This window comes from Phaethon lepturus, unplaced genomic scaffold (genome assembly GCF_000687285.1).
Source record: "Phaethon lepturus isolate BGI_N335 unplaced genomic scaffold, ASM68728v1 scaffold29016, whole genome shotgun sequence".
NCBI lineage: Eukaryota > Metazoa > Chordata > Aves > Phaethontiformes > Phaethontidae > Phaethon > Phaethon lepturus.
The window spans coordinates 6,850-19,875 of record NW_010544590.1 but is presented as its reverse complement, the minus strand read 5'-3'; the positions used below and the strand labels follow the sequence as shown (position 1 = coordinate 19,875).

Below are 13,026 nucleotides of genomic sequence, written 5' to 3'. Positions count from 1 at the left end.
GTTTTTGGTGCCAATTGGGGTGTTGAAAGGGTTTTTTTTTTTTTTTTTTTTTTTTAGTGGTTTCAGTGCATTTATATCCTTGACCTTTGCTTTAAAAAGTGTCTGACAGTCTTTACTGGGCTGGAGCTATGAAGAGGACTGTTGTAAGGGGCTTTATTCTATGGAAGCAATGACCACAGGCAAAGCTTTATATTTGCTGAGTGATTTAATTCTTGCACATGCAGAACTTGGCTCTATGCCATGTGTAACATGTTGAGAAAAGGTCTGCTTCAGAGGCATTAAACCCAAATTTTCCAAAACCGTCTTTTTTTAAAAAAAAAAAAAAAAAAAAAGCTTGCTTTCCTGTTATTTTTAGACTAACAAGTAAAACCAAGGGACGTTGCCCCAGAATGGTGCATTGAGCTCTAGGGAAATAAACCTCCTTTACAGAAATGAAGTGGGAGTTTGGATGGAAAGGTGCCAGCTGGGGAGGAAGAGGAGAGTGTCATTAAGATAAAGGCTTGATCGAAGGACAGGAGAGAGTAAAACGGAGCACCCTGGACTCCAGGAGGAAACCTGGGAGGGTGAAGGTTATACAGTTCTAGTGCTTGGTCCTGTAAAGCCCTATTCATAGGGCACATCCCCACAAGATGAGTTTTCAGGCTAAATGCCAGATCCCCCCCATATTACTTGCTTTTCCCTGCCTGGCTCTGGCTGTCCCCTGCCTACTTACAGGAATATCTGTCCGGTAGCAGTCAGAAGCAAAGAAAAACAAACTGCTTTTTGTTTTCTCTTGTTCTAAACGCTGTGACAACATTTGGATTAATGTTAGGTCTTGTGAAGAGCTCTTTAAAAGTCAAACATACTGAGCTGCTTAACAGCATTCCTTTGAATTCTGCATCTGCCTGCTGCAATTCCAGATAATTGTCTGGAGAGCAAGGAAACATCATATTTCTTTCTCCTTCTTCTAATCAGTCCATTAAATATGCCTGAAATTTCATATTCTGAAACTATTTAATTGTGCAGCCACTTGGGCTGAGTTCCGTATTTTGGTGTGCCTTTGAGTATTTCCTCTTCCTTTGGCAAGCAAACGAACAACAGAAATACTAAATTATGCTAATTTCTAACAGAAGCAATGTCTTCCCAAAAACCTTGCCATCTACGTGCATTTTAATTAAAAACAACACATCAACAGTGCATCCAGCCATTTGGAGCCTCACCCTCTATTAGTTTTAATCAACAGATTTTTCTAGGGGCTTTTAGAAGCAAATTGTGCGTTGCTTGCTCTTCCCCGGGAGGGAGAACAATAGATCATCTTCGCACAGGCACACCGAACCCTGAAATACTGAATTAAAAAGGTGTATGAGTTGGGTGGAGGCTGTATAGGGGCAGAAGTAAGGGGAGGGCGCACCCGGCGGTGTGCGGGGCGTGCTCCGCGGGTGCTACCTGCCTCCTCCGCTGCAGCTGCAGAGAAATCCATCTCCTGGAGGAGACCACATCACGTTTATTTGGGTTGCTGTCCCGGCTTCCCTGTGCAGCACGCAGGGGCTGAGGTTTCCTGCAGGTCGCCGCAGGGCTATCGGAGGTGCCAAGAGGCACTTCTGCGCTCTCCCGTGCTCGGCTCGGGCGTTCGCGGTTCCCACGTGTGCAGGTGGGGTGAGCCGTAGCCGGCGGTCGCCGTGCCGGGGGCGGTGATGGGAAAGAGCATTTCATCCATTCCTGGGGTTTCTCTGAGAACTGAGCCCAAATGCTGCTCGTGTATGAAGTCGCTGATGAAAGCGACAGGTTTGAAGCTTCAGCGTGGAGAGACTGGCGTGGAAAGCCAAAGGAATGAGGGTAACCCCTGCTTTTTCTAGCCTCTTGGTATTTGCTCATGTCGGCTAACGCTAACACGCTCGACTTTAACCGCGCGGCGGGTGAAGCTCTGCACAGACAGCCTCAGTGCCCAAGAAAACAGGCTCCCGCCTGGGGTTAGCTATAGTGGAAACTGCTGGGGAAGGGAAAACCCTCTCTTGTCTTGTCCTGGCTCCTGCTGGGTAGGAGAAGTCCCTGGGGAGAGGGAGAGGGGCTTTGCCTGGGTGGCTGTAGGGATGTTTTGTGGAAGGGATAAATAGGATCATGGAGGAGAAGTGGAGGGAGCGCAGGTGGCCGACGCCTGCCTGGGCTTAACCCCGAGCGAGAGACCTGAGCGGCTGCGCCGGCGCACGGCGGGGAGCCGGGGAAGCAGGTGGTGGGCACGGAATTGTCCGCTCACCCAAAAATCCGGGAGGTGCTGCTCAGCGCCAGTGCAGAGGGTGATTATCCACGTGGGTGCTCCTTTACCGCTCAGGCGTAGGGAGCGCGGGTGTCCCCGTCTCCTGCGGGGCCCGGGACCGGCGCAGGTGCTTGATGAAGACTGAGGACTGGAGAGGGGCTGTGGGAGCATCTGCTGGGGGCTGATGCATGGGGGGTGGCTTTGGGCCAAGGCTTTCCAGTTTGTGTGATGATTTCTGGTGCCTAGCTGGAAATTGCTGTCAGGGCAACTGGTTTTGCAGAGACTCAGCCTTTCTTGAACTCCCCATCGCTTTATGGAAATTGTTGCCCGTGGGTTTTGTGTCTCGTTTCCAGCGGGTGCTTCTGCGCAGGGTTCCCTGCTCTGGAAAGGGAGTCCAAAACACTGACCACAGGTTGGTACTTTGGATACATCCCAGCACATCCAGATTTCACTGTTGGTTTTTCCGTGTGCAGCTCTGGGAAATGCCAGTGTAAAGTTGGTGTCACGGACCTGAAGTGTGACCGGTGCAGTGATGGATACTACAGGTTTAACGAAACCACCTGCGAGCCATGCCAGTGCAACAACCACTCCAAAACCTGCAACAGCTTAACAGGTAACCTTCCTCTTGTGATCATGGTGGGTGGAAGCTTTGCCTGTCTCCTCTGTCTCCAGTTTTTGCCATTTTCATTCAGCAGACCTCCACTCTTGCCCTCTTCATCTGCATCTTTATGCCTTGAGTGCCCAGAATCTTTACCTTAAAACCAGGATTGAAATGTGGGGCAAGGTTGGAGCTAGTCCTCTTCGCAAGGAAGTCAATAAAGGCTGTGTTATTTACCCCAGGCTGCAGTGCAAAGCCTTTATTCTGCAGTCTCTATCGGAAATCAGTGCTCTATTGTTCTCTGCACTTACACAAATATACAACACGGGCTTTTAAGGAGCTTTTGTATAACTGCTGTTTACCTGGAAACATATACTGTACTGGCACTGACGTAAGGTGACTGTTATTGCCACAGATAACATGGTTAGTGCTGGAAAAAACTGGCAGCACCTGATTAACATTGCCCACTTTTTATAAATTTGCCGTGTTCATTTTTCTCGATCATTTCTTTGACTGTCTGTCACTCATACAGATGTTGAGAGAGTGCAAACGTCCAAGCACCTGTGCTCAAATAGCTTATGGGAGGGCAGGGGGGATCCTAATTGCTTTCCCATCTGCACTGAAAGGAGAGATCCCAGAGGAGCAATGTTATGGGATTCCCTAAGCAATCCCCACTTTAGCAACAAAACTCACACTTCAAAATCCAAATTCTCATCAAATCTTCCAGGCGGAAATGCAGTTCTGTAACGTTTATCCAGGTGCTTACAAAGGAGCAATAATTTTAAAAACGTTGCAGGGTTTTTTCGCACAGCTGGCAGAGAGGCAAAGCTCAGCAAATCTGGTATTTCTGGGCAATTTCTGTACTGGTGTCTGTTTGCAGCAGAGGAACGGGTGGCCACAGTGCTGCCTGTGCCCAGCCAATTCCCTGAGCCGGCTCGGCAGAGAGGGCATTTCTGTGGGTGTCCGGGGTAGCAGCAGGCACCAGATCTGCACTCCTTGAGGATGAATTATTGCATTCATTCCTACAGTGAACTTTATGTGCTTGTGTCCTACTGGTACTGAAGGTTATAAGATTGTACCCGAAGCTATGCGCACCAGCTGTGTTCCCAATTTGGAGCTGGGTGTGTGGGTTTTGTGAAGGAGTAAAATAATCTGTTCTTCCTTTTTTTCCCCTCAATGTTTCCCCCACTCTCTTGATTTTGAAAAAAAACCAAAACAGGGCAGACCTTGCCTCTGGATTGGGGCTGTTCAAGTGGTGCTTCTGCTGGGGCTGCCCAGCACTGCCCACAGCATTGCAAAGAAAAACCCTGTTTTTGGTTAAAGACCTATTGTTGATTTGACAAAAATGCCTTTTAAAAAATTTTCCTACATCTGCTTTATTTGCTGCTGGGGGTGGGGGAACCCAACAAAACCAGAACAGAGAACAGTCAATTAAAAATTAGATCTGACATCTAATAAGTCATGCAGTGCATTCAGCCTGCTCTAGAGACTGCACTTTGTGTGACCTCCCCAGCTTTACATCAACTGGATGTAGTCTTTGTCAAATTTTCAAGGTTTCTTTTGCATTAATGCTGTACTTGGGGCTCCCTCTGCCGGCTCCGTCACCGGCTCCATATGGCCTCGCTCGGAATCGCTCTGGCCAGGAGCAATATTTGGAATTACTGGGCTGGAAATTGGGCAGCCAGAGCTCCCCAGGCGACAGCGCTTCCCTCGACACGACCCTTGTGCTCCATGTTGTGTCTGTGCAATAGCGTGGTTGTATCTGCCCAGCTGAGCTACTGTGAGGCCTGATCCTTCCCGAGGGCTTTATCAGCATGGGAAGTGCTATTAATTATTAAGGCTTTCCACAGCGATACCTGATCGCAAGTCCATGCGTGCTTTGCATGGCTGAGCAACTTGCTGACTCATTGGAAATGCAGCCATTTTGCAGGGTTGGTGTAGATAAATGTGAGTAATTTCCACTGATGGGAAAGACATTGGTCCTGAAACGACCAAGACTGTACAGAAAACAACGTGTGATTCCAGATTTATACAACCATTAATGCCTGCAGAGCATGGTTCAAGGCACCCTTAGTGCTGATGGGGCAAACTGACCTTCCACGAGCTGGTCTGTCCCAGGCATCCCGCTGAAGCAGCTGATCCAGGGTTGCAACTGGAGAAACTGAGCCCAGCAGATATTTTTCCCCTCTAACCCTGACATGTCTCCCACAAAAACCACCGGCTCGTGTCTGACAAGCTGTTGGGTGAAGAGCAAACAGTGTGTGGGAGCTGACGTCATGCAAGTGTCCTTAGTCATCGGGTGCTGCCGGTCCCACTGCGCGGGTGAATCAGCTGCTTCCCAAAAGCGGCAGCTGCCAGGGTTTGCTTCCTGCCCTTGGCACCAGGGTCGGCTGCAAGGATGCGACGGGCGTGCTCGGGCTTCTCGGCTGCAGAGTCATCGCTGTGGAAAGAGCAGGAGCTGTGCAGTGTGTTGGGCTTGCAAGGGAGCCAAACTGTTCCAACATAAATAAGAAAATCTGCTGTGTTTTTTTTAACAGTCAGCATTAACCTAATTCAGGATTTTTTGTGTGGTTAATGTTGATATGAGACTTTTCCATATCCCCTCAGCACTGCTAGATTAGTGCAGTCAGTCTCTTGTCTGTGCTTACATATGCATTGAATAAACTGCTCTGTGCTACCCTGGTTTGTTAGAAGGTGGCTGTTGCCTTTTCAGAGTCTTGTACATGGGATTTAATCAAATAAGCTTCCCTGAGGTCACTGCCACCTCGACAAGGAGCCTGCTGAATTACAGGATGTTCCTGTTGATGGATGGGCTTTTGATAGAGGCTGCGTTTTTATAACTAGGGAGACTTTTCTTCCTCTGGTCACAGTAGTATCAAAATGCAATTTAGAGGGCCATTAGGACACAGCCTCTGCTAAGACACAGAACATCGATTTTCTGATTCAGGGGCTTCCCCAGGAAGGGGAGGTGGCTCACGTGCACCCCCAGTTCTCCTCTCTTTCTCCGGGAAGGTCAGTAATTGCTGCTGCCTTGTGCCTGTGACGGGGATGAAGAAGCTGGAGCCACACTGGTGGGATGCAGCCATCTACCCCCAGAGCAGGACGGTGGCACTTCCTTACCCCTGACCACCAGCTCAGTGGTGTTGGAAGAGGCTGCACACAAGAAAGGGCAAAGGCATAAATTGGAGGGACCCCTCGTGGGAGTGGGGGATTTGAAGCATCAAGATTCCATCTCACTGGCACAAATGCAAACTGAAACCTCTTTTCTTGAGGACCGTTTAATATTGATAGCATGTGTTTACCTGCACTGACCTTTTAAAGTGATGAACCGTGGGCCTCTGCTGGAGCTACCTACTTTTTCATATTATGTGTGTGTGCGTGTGGGGGAGTGGAATGACCATCAGAAGGTCATGAGAGGCCAGGATCATGTTTTGGCCAGAGGGTATCCAAAATCACCTGTAAGCTCTGATAATTGAGAGTGCTCCACGTAGATTCTTGCTCCAAATGTTCTGCTCCAGTTCCTGCTGCCGAATGGTTGCTTGTGCTCCTGTCCCTTCCCCAGGCACCTGCCTGCACTGCCAGGAAAACACCGAGGGAAACCACTGCGAGCTCTGCAAGGAGGGCTTCTACAGAAGCACCCACCCTGCCCACGCCTGCCATCGCTGCCCGTGCTCCACCGTGGCATCGACCGGCACCTGCCAAATACGTAAGGCTTTCGTTTTGATCTAATTCCTCAGATAATGAATGTAGCTCTTCTCAATGTGTTTCAATTAAATTGCCACTCAAAGCGCATCAGCCTAGCGAGGCGATTTATAGCCCGTGAATCGCCCATTCGTAGGAACCGGGGCACCTTGCTGGGAGCAGCGCCTGCCACGATGCATCCCTGGTGCTTGTCTTGCTTCTTGTAGAGCAGCTGCGCAGCAGAGGGCATCAGAAATGCTTCGTTACAGGCTGCAGCTTGCTCTGAAGAACCTGCAAAGTTTTGCAGAGAGAAACTGCTGGGCTTGTGGCAGCCAGGAGAGGTACAGGAGATGCCCAGCAGTGCCATGTGGCCATCCATGCCTCTCTGAGCCCTCTTCTGAACATCTCCATGGGACTCCAAAAAGAGATTCCCCAACCTTCCTGCTCTATTTTCATGTGACCGAGAGAAGTCATAGCTGTAACAAACATATGTAACACTTTTTTTTAAATATTTCCTTAGTCAGTTTTGCAGTCAAGCCTCCCCTAGCTTCATATAGGCCAAAAAGTTCCTGCAGATTGCTAAAGTCCCCGGTACAGTTCCAGCTGTTTTCTGAAGTTGGATGTTTGAGAGGGAAATGTTCAGGACTAATAAGCTGTTTGCATAGCAGCGTGCCGAGTGTGCTCTGTGATGCTGGTACGAGGCATCAGAAGCCCCCAAAGCTTATTTTTTGCCCCCTAGGAACAGAAAAACTGCTGCAGTTCAAAAGTTGTATTTTCAGCTTAAAATTTGAGATTGATTAATACTCAGTGGCTGCTGATTTTTGTCTTAGTGACTTGTGGTCAGGTCCCACAGAACAAATCCCACAGCAGGTGTTTCTCTGCAGAGGGACTATAGCACATACCTGGTTTGCTTTCTGTATTCTTTAGAGCCTGATGAAACTGCCCCACGGTGTGATGAATGCAAAACTGGGTACACTGGCCCGAACTGCAACCAGTGCGACAATGGCTACTACAACTCCGACAGCATCTGTGTAAGATGTAAATGCAATGGGAACGTGGACCCAGCGCGGTCACCCAGCGTGTGTAAGCCGGATAGCGGGGAGTGCATCGGCTGCCTGTACCACACCGCTGGGTTTCACTGCGAGGAGTGTGAGGATGGCTACGTCCGAGAGCCTGAGGGGACCAACTGCACCAAGAGAGGTAAAACATGCTCTTCAAATCGTGTTGAAGGTAGCTGTGCGGCTCAGGTGGGCACAAGCTGCCTGAAGGCTGGGGAAGGAATACTGTTAATTGTTCAAATTGGTTTAGATTCATCTGACCTGTGGTACAGGGAAGAAAACCAGACCTTTATAACATGTTGGTGCCTACCGGTCTTGAAATCTGTGGTTTAGAGTTAGCTCTGTAACCACCCTGATTCTCAGACTGTGGTAGGTACCTCTAGTGAACAAGCTGGAAAACAAAAGCTTTTTGCACTATATTGAAATGTAGGTTTTCAGATTTCCATTGCTTGATGTACTTGATCTCCTAGTGCCCAGGGAACTGTCCTTATTGACTAGTCCATTCAATAGCACTGTCTGGGTCCCTAGTTTATAATAATTTTGTCACTCCTCATACTCTGCAAACACTAACTACTTGGACCAAGTTTAGATATATATATATTTTTTCTTTCTAAATGGGGAAGCCAAAGCTCAGAGAGGTGATATCCAAACTTACACAGTGAGTCAATGCCAGAATTTACTGGTACCAGCTCCTGGGGGTCACTCATCAGTCTTCAGTTGACATCCGAGACACTGTGTGTAGCATCTCGGACGCAAATTAGCTCTGGTACTTAGGCTACTGCATAGCAGGAGGACTCATAGTAAAATGAGAGAAAACGGTTCTTAAGTTGCTCTTTCATTGGTTATCAGGAGGTTGGTCCACAAGGTGTATCTCCAGCTCCATGCATGGAAACGTTACAGGTGTTATGTGTCAGATAAGAGAAGCCAGAGTTCAGGAAAGTATCTGGGCCCAAATTTGTGCTTGTCACCAACAGAGATTTAATTCAGATCTTCCATTAGGAGCCAATGTAGTTTTCACTCCCATGCTGCTGTCTGGAGGTGTAATCACAGAGTTGTCCTCTGTGCAGGGAGATGATCAATACAAAAAAGTTGAATGCTCATTAGCTGTAACTACCGTTACAGGGCTGGAAATGGCACTGTTGCATCAGGTCATCCATTATCTCCCCCCGCACAGCTCTGTCTTTGTGCAAAGAGCTGCATGACCTTGCTCCATTAAAATCCATATGTATTGCTTTGCTTGTATACTTGTAGTTTCCACCATTCATTTTATTTCAATTACATTATTATAGCCAATTCCTGGTGTGTGGAATGACTGTCCCCTTTCAAAGGGACAGGGATGTGTTCTTCTAGCTTCCCTGTTTCCTTGACACCTGTTTTTTCCCTTTCTTACTAAGCAATTAAAAAGGTGCAGTTTCTTTCCAGTTTCTTATACATAATTTGCCTAAAAATTGACATGCTGAGGTACTGTTGTATATTAAAACTAGTTTTATTTTAGCTTAAGATTTTTCATTAACTACTAGTGCATTTGAGTGGCCTGGTTTTGAGTGGCTTCTAGAGTGAAATCATCATCCACCAGAGCTGCAGATGAAATTGTTAGAGTTTGAGACTGTATTTAAGTGGTTGTGGTTGGTAAAAGACAGCATATTCTGTACCAACCTTGAGTGTCCACAGGGACTGTTCAGAGTCTTAAGCCTGACCAAGATTTCGATGCTTTCAAGTCTAAGGGAGAGCGTATTCAGAGGACGTATGGGATGACCGAAGTTAGTGTTTTCGACCCCTGGGTGGATGGTGTTCCTGCTGCGATGCTGAGGCATAGCAGCAAGGACTTGGTGATGCAGCGTGGCACTGTGCCACCCAGCAGAACATCGCAGCCTTCCCCGAGTGCCGGCGCGTGGGCTGCTGGCGCGGCCCCGGCTCCTGCCGGTGCTTATTCATCGCAGGAGGTAGCAGAAGCTTTGCAGAGGCTGCGTTTCGATCAAGCAACTGGATGTGACGCTCACGTCAAAGCTGCCAAAGCAGCCCATTGACTGAACAGCTGCTGCTCTCAGGGAGCTGCTTTAGGACATCTGGAGGGCTGGCATGGCCCTGGCAAGCAGAAACAGGCATCGTTGTATCACGGCCCAAAAGCGACGGTCCACGGTCAGAGCACAGCACTGTTTCACCATGACGTTACCGTCAGTTCCAGGAAATGTTTTCACCAATGTCCCCCTTGCCAGCACTTAGCTGATGCTGACTCACAAATAAAACCCAGAAAAGTCCTGTTTCCTTGCTGGTGAATCAGCCATTGTCTCTGTTCTGTTTTTTTTCTAATTATAGCTACTTGGCAGAGTTTGCCAAGAATTGAGTGTTGATGAAGGAATTTGGAAAGGATGACTGAATTCCTCATGCCTTTCTCCCAAAGCTGTATCCAGGAACCTCTTCCTCCCGTCACGTTGCTTCCTACTGCTAAATTCTGCCTGTTATCCCACAGAGGAATGCCTTCTGGCATTCAGCATCCCGAGTATCCTTATCAACCCAAGGCAGGACCTGCAGAGAATAGAGGAGCTGCTGCAGGGAGGGACTCTGAGGGGGAGCCTAAATTAGGTGTGTGATGCTCCATCCAGAGGAGTTTCTTTCTCCATTGCCTGAACTGGGAACGTGACAGCCCAAAGTTAACTCGTGGGAGTTCCCCTGAGAGCCCGTGGCAGGAGACATACTGAATATTTAGAGCTCCTGTTGCCATTGGAGGTGCAACTTAGTGCAAAATTAGTCCTTCGGAAGTGACTCTCCTCCTCAGTCATAATTAGTAGACATTATCTTCAGGAGAGCTGATCAATACAGCACAGCACCATCAGCTGTAATTGCTGCAGCTGTTAAGTGGGTTTAAAATGAAGCTGCATTTCTGATAGCAGAAAGAGAAATAGAAGGGAGTGGGAAAGAGGGTTGCAGAGTCCTGTGGAGCAATAGGTTTAGAGAACATTTTGGTTGAGTGAGGCTTCAGCTTGTGGAGGGTTCCTGCCTGGACTTGAGGATCTAAAATAGATCAGGTTATTCCTGTGAAGAAAATGCTTTATTAGTTAGATTTTGGAGCCTAACTACTCAGGCTGTTATGGTGCTCTCTGAGGCCTACCACTCAACCGGTTTGAGGAAGGCATGATCCTTCCCACTTACGAGATCTCCAGTGTTAACCTGTCACTGACTCCTGGATCTGAGAAGGGAGTTATCCCATGTCTGCTGGAAGCAAGGCAGATTCTTGGCTTTTCTGTGCCTGGTAGCAGGCTGCAGCGAAAGACAGAGCTTGTGGCACAGTGTGGTAGTTCCCATGTTCTCATCCTTCATGTGTGGACATATACCAGCAGCTGAAACCAAAACAGGATCCAAACTCACTTCTGCTGTCTTCAAAAGCTTCCTAAGAACATCCACAGTCTTTTTTTGTTTTGATTCGGTTACCTTCTGCTTCTGGTTACGCAGACTGAGGGTTTCCGAGAGATTTGTGCATGACTTCTTCATTCAAAAGCAGAACTGGGATTATTTTTCCCTTTTCCGTAAAGCAGTGTAAGTATTGAAACCTGTTGCTAAACACGGTGACAGCGGAATACTCACGGTTCACTTTTTCATTTTTGATCATGTACAGGTAAGGCAGAAATAATAACATTCTGAAGATAATCCTACGTCTAGTGTACTAAGTGTGAAAGGTTTAAGCTCTTGGCGTCGCTGTGTCCTCCCAGCCTGAGTGTGCAGCCCACGTAGACAAGTGAAACTCTGCCTTTGTTAGGTTCAAAGTCCAAACTCTTGCTGTGCTTGGTAGAGCTCCGCTTTCATGGGCTGAATATGAGCTGGACCAGGTGGCTTCCTTTTATCTTATGTATCTCACGCTGAATCTTGGCTACTGCACCTATCCATCTATCACCAGATTTTTCATAGGAATGCTGCAGTCCATGAGCACTTAGCACACAGAATTATTTAAAAAAACCAAACCCAACCCTGGCTAACTGTTTCTTGTAAATTATTTTGACAAAATACCAGCTTTAACAGTGTAGACTTAATTGCCATAACTGACATAAATACCAGATATCTTATGTTTCTGTTTTATTCCAGCTTAGCATATTTCTAATGATCATTTTTTATTTGTTTTGTAGAAGCCACTCTTGGCCCGGAAACAAGGGAGGTTACAACTTCTGCTCCAAATGCCAGCAAGGCAACATCATTTTCAACAGCAGTGATAAACAGTACGTTGTCACCAACAACCATACAGACTGCATTTCCTATAAGTTCCTCTGATAACAGCACCTCTGCTTTTGCAGATGTTTCATGGACTCAGTTTAACATAATTATTTTGACAGTTATCATCATTGTTGTGGTCCTACTAATGGGCTTTGTGGGTGCTGTCTACATGTACCGTGAGTATCAAAACAGAAAACTTAATGCTCCTTTTTGGACCATTGAACTCAAAGAGGACAACATCAGTTTTAGCAGCTACCACGACAGCATACCCAACGCTGATGTTTCAGGGCTGTTGGAGGACGATGGGAATGAAGTTGCACCGAATGGACAGCTAACGCTGACGACTCCCATGCATAATTATAAAGCTTAGAAGAAGCAGCAATCCAGCTATTCCAAAGTTGGCTTTAAAAAGTTACAGGGCTTGTTGAAGGGGTATCAGGATCCGTGCCAAGGCGCCACGCAGGAAGGATTTGCTCTTCAGATACTCTTATGCTGGGCATGCTGTAGCTTGGAGGTGAACAGAAAAAAAGTGTAGTACATCTGAATTTCAGGTAATATGGTGGAATGCATTCAGTGTCCAGTTCTCCATAACGATCCATAGAATTCACTGTTGTTAAAGACTTGATTATGCTGCTCTTAAAATTTTATTTTTTTTAATGCAGAGGTGGTGGGGTAGAGAAAGCAGTACCCCATGATTAATCAGAAGCTACTTGATTTCCAGACAACCTAGCACTTAGGTCTACATCCTTTAGTATGAAATGTAGCTTATGAATGAACAGTGGATTTTCAGGAAATAGACCTTTGTAAAGGCTTCATAGCAGTTCCTGATATAAATTTGCTTAAAAAGGAGGACGAAAAAAGGGAAATTATTGTTCACTGTACTACCAAGAGGCAAATAGAGGAGTGAGTTGCACACTTGAAAAAAGTCACCGTTACCAGTTTCCAGGAAGCAGGGAAACAGGAAAAAAAAATAATGAAAATGAAATTATGATTCTAAAATATTGGAGTTAGGGAGGAGACTAAGCTTCTCCCTTTCGGAGTATTTATACAGGGTGATGATGCTATTAAAACATAGCAATCCGTTTTTTTTTCTAGAAGGAGTTAATGAACTTGTATAGTTTCTGTGCAAGGGAAGACGACAAGACATCTCAGGGTTGCCATGTAAAAATAAAAGCTAGGCTTAATACCCTACCCTGATAGAAATGGTGTGTTTTGTATATAAAATGTAATATATCTTCTTGGAATTGTATTTG

The 13,026-nt window shown here is 46.9% G+C and overlaps 1 protein-coding gene across 1 annotated transcript in view; it reads left to right on the top strand.

The window, feature by feature from the left end:
* The window catches only part of MEGF9 (multiple EGF-like-domains 9), a gene marked incomplete at its 5' end in the record, with an annotated part of 22,887 nt that extends 10,261 nt beyond the window's left edge, over window positions 1-12,626 (top strand). The window contains 4 exons of the mRNA XM_010288732.1: window positions 2,707-2,846; window positions 6,394-6,537; window positions 7,440-7,712; window positions 11,689-12,626. Of these exons, the coding sequence (XP_010287034.1) occupies window positions 2,707-2,846; window positions 6,394-6,537; window positions 7,440-7,712; window positions 11,689-12,143 (1,012 nt within the window). The remainder of the gene's footprint in view (window positions 1-2,706; window positions 2,847-6,393; window positions 6,538-7,439; window positions 7,713-11,688) is intronic.
* Window positions 12,627-13,026: the final 400 nt, after the last annotated feature.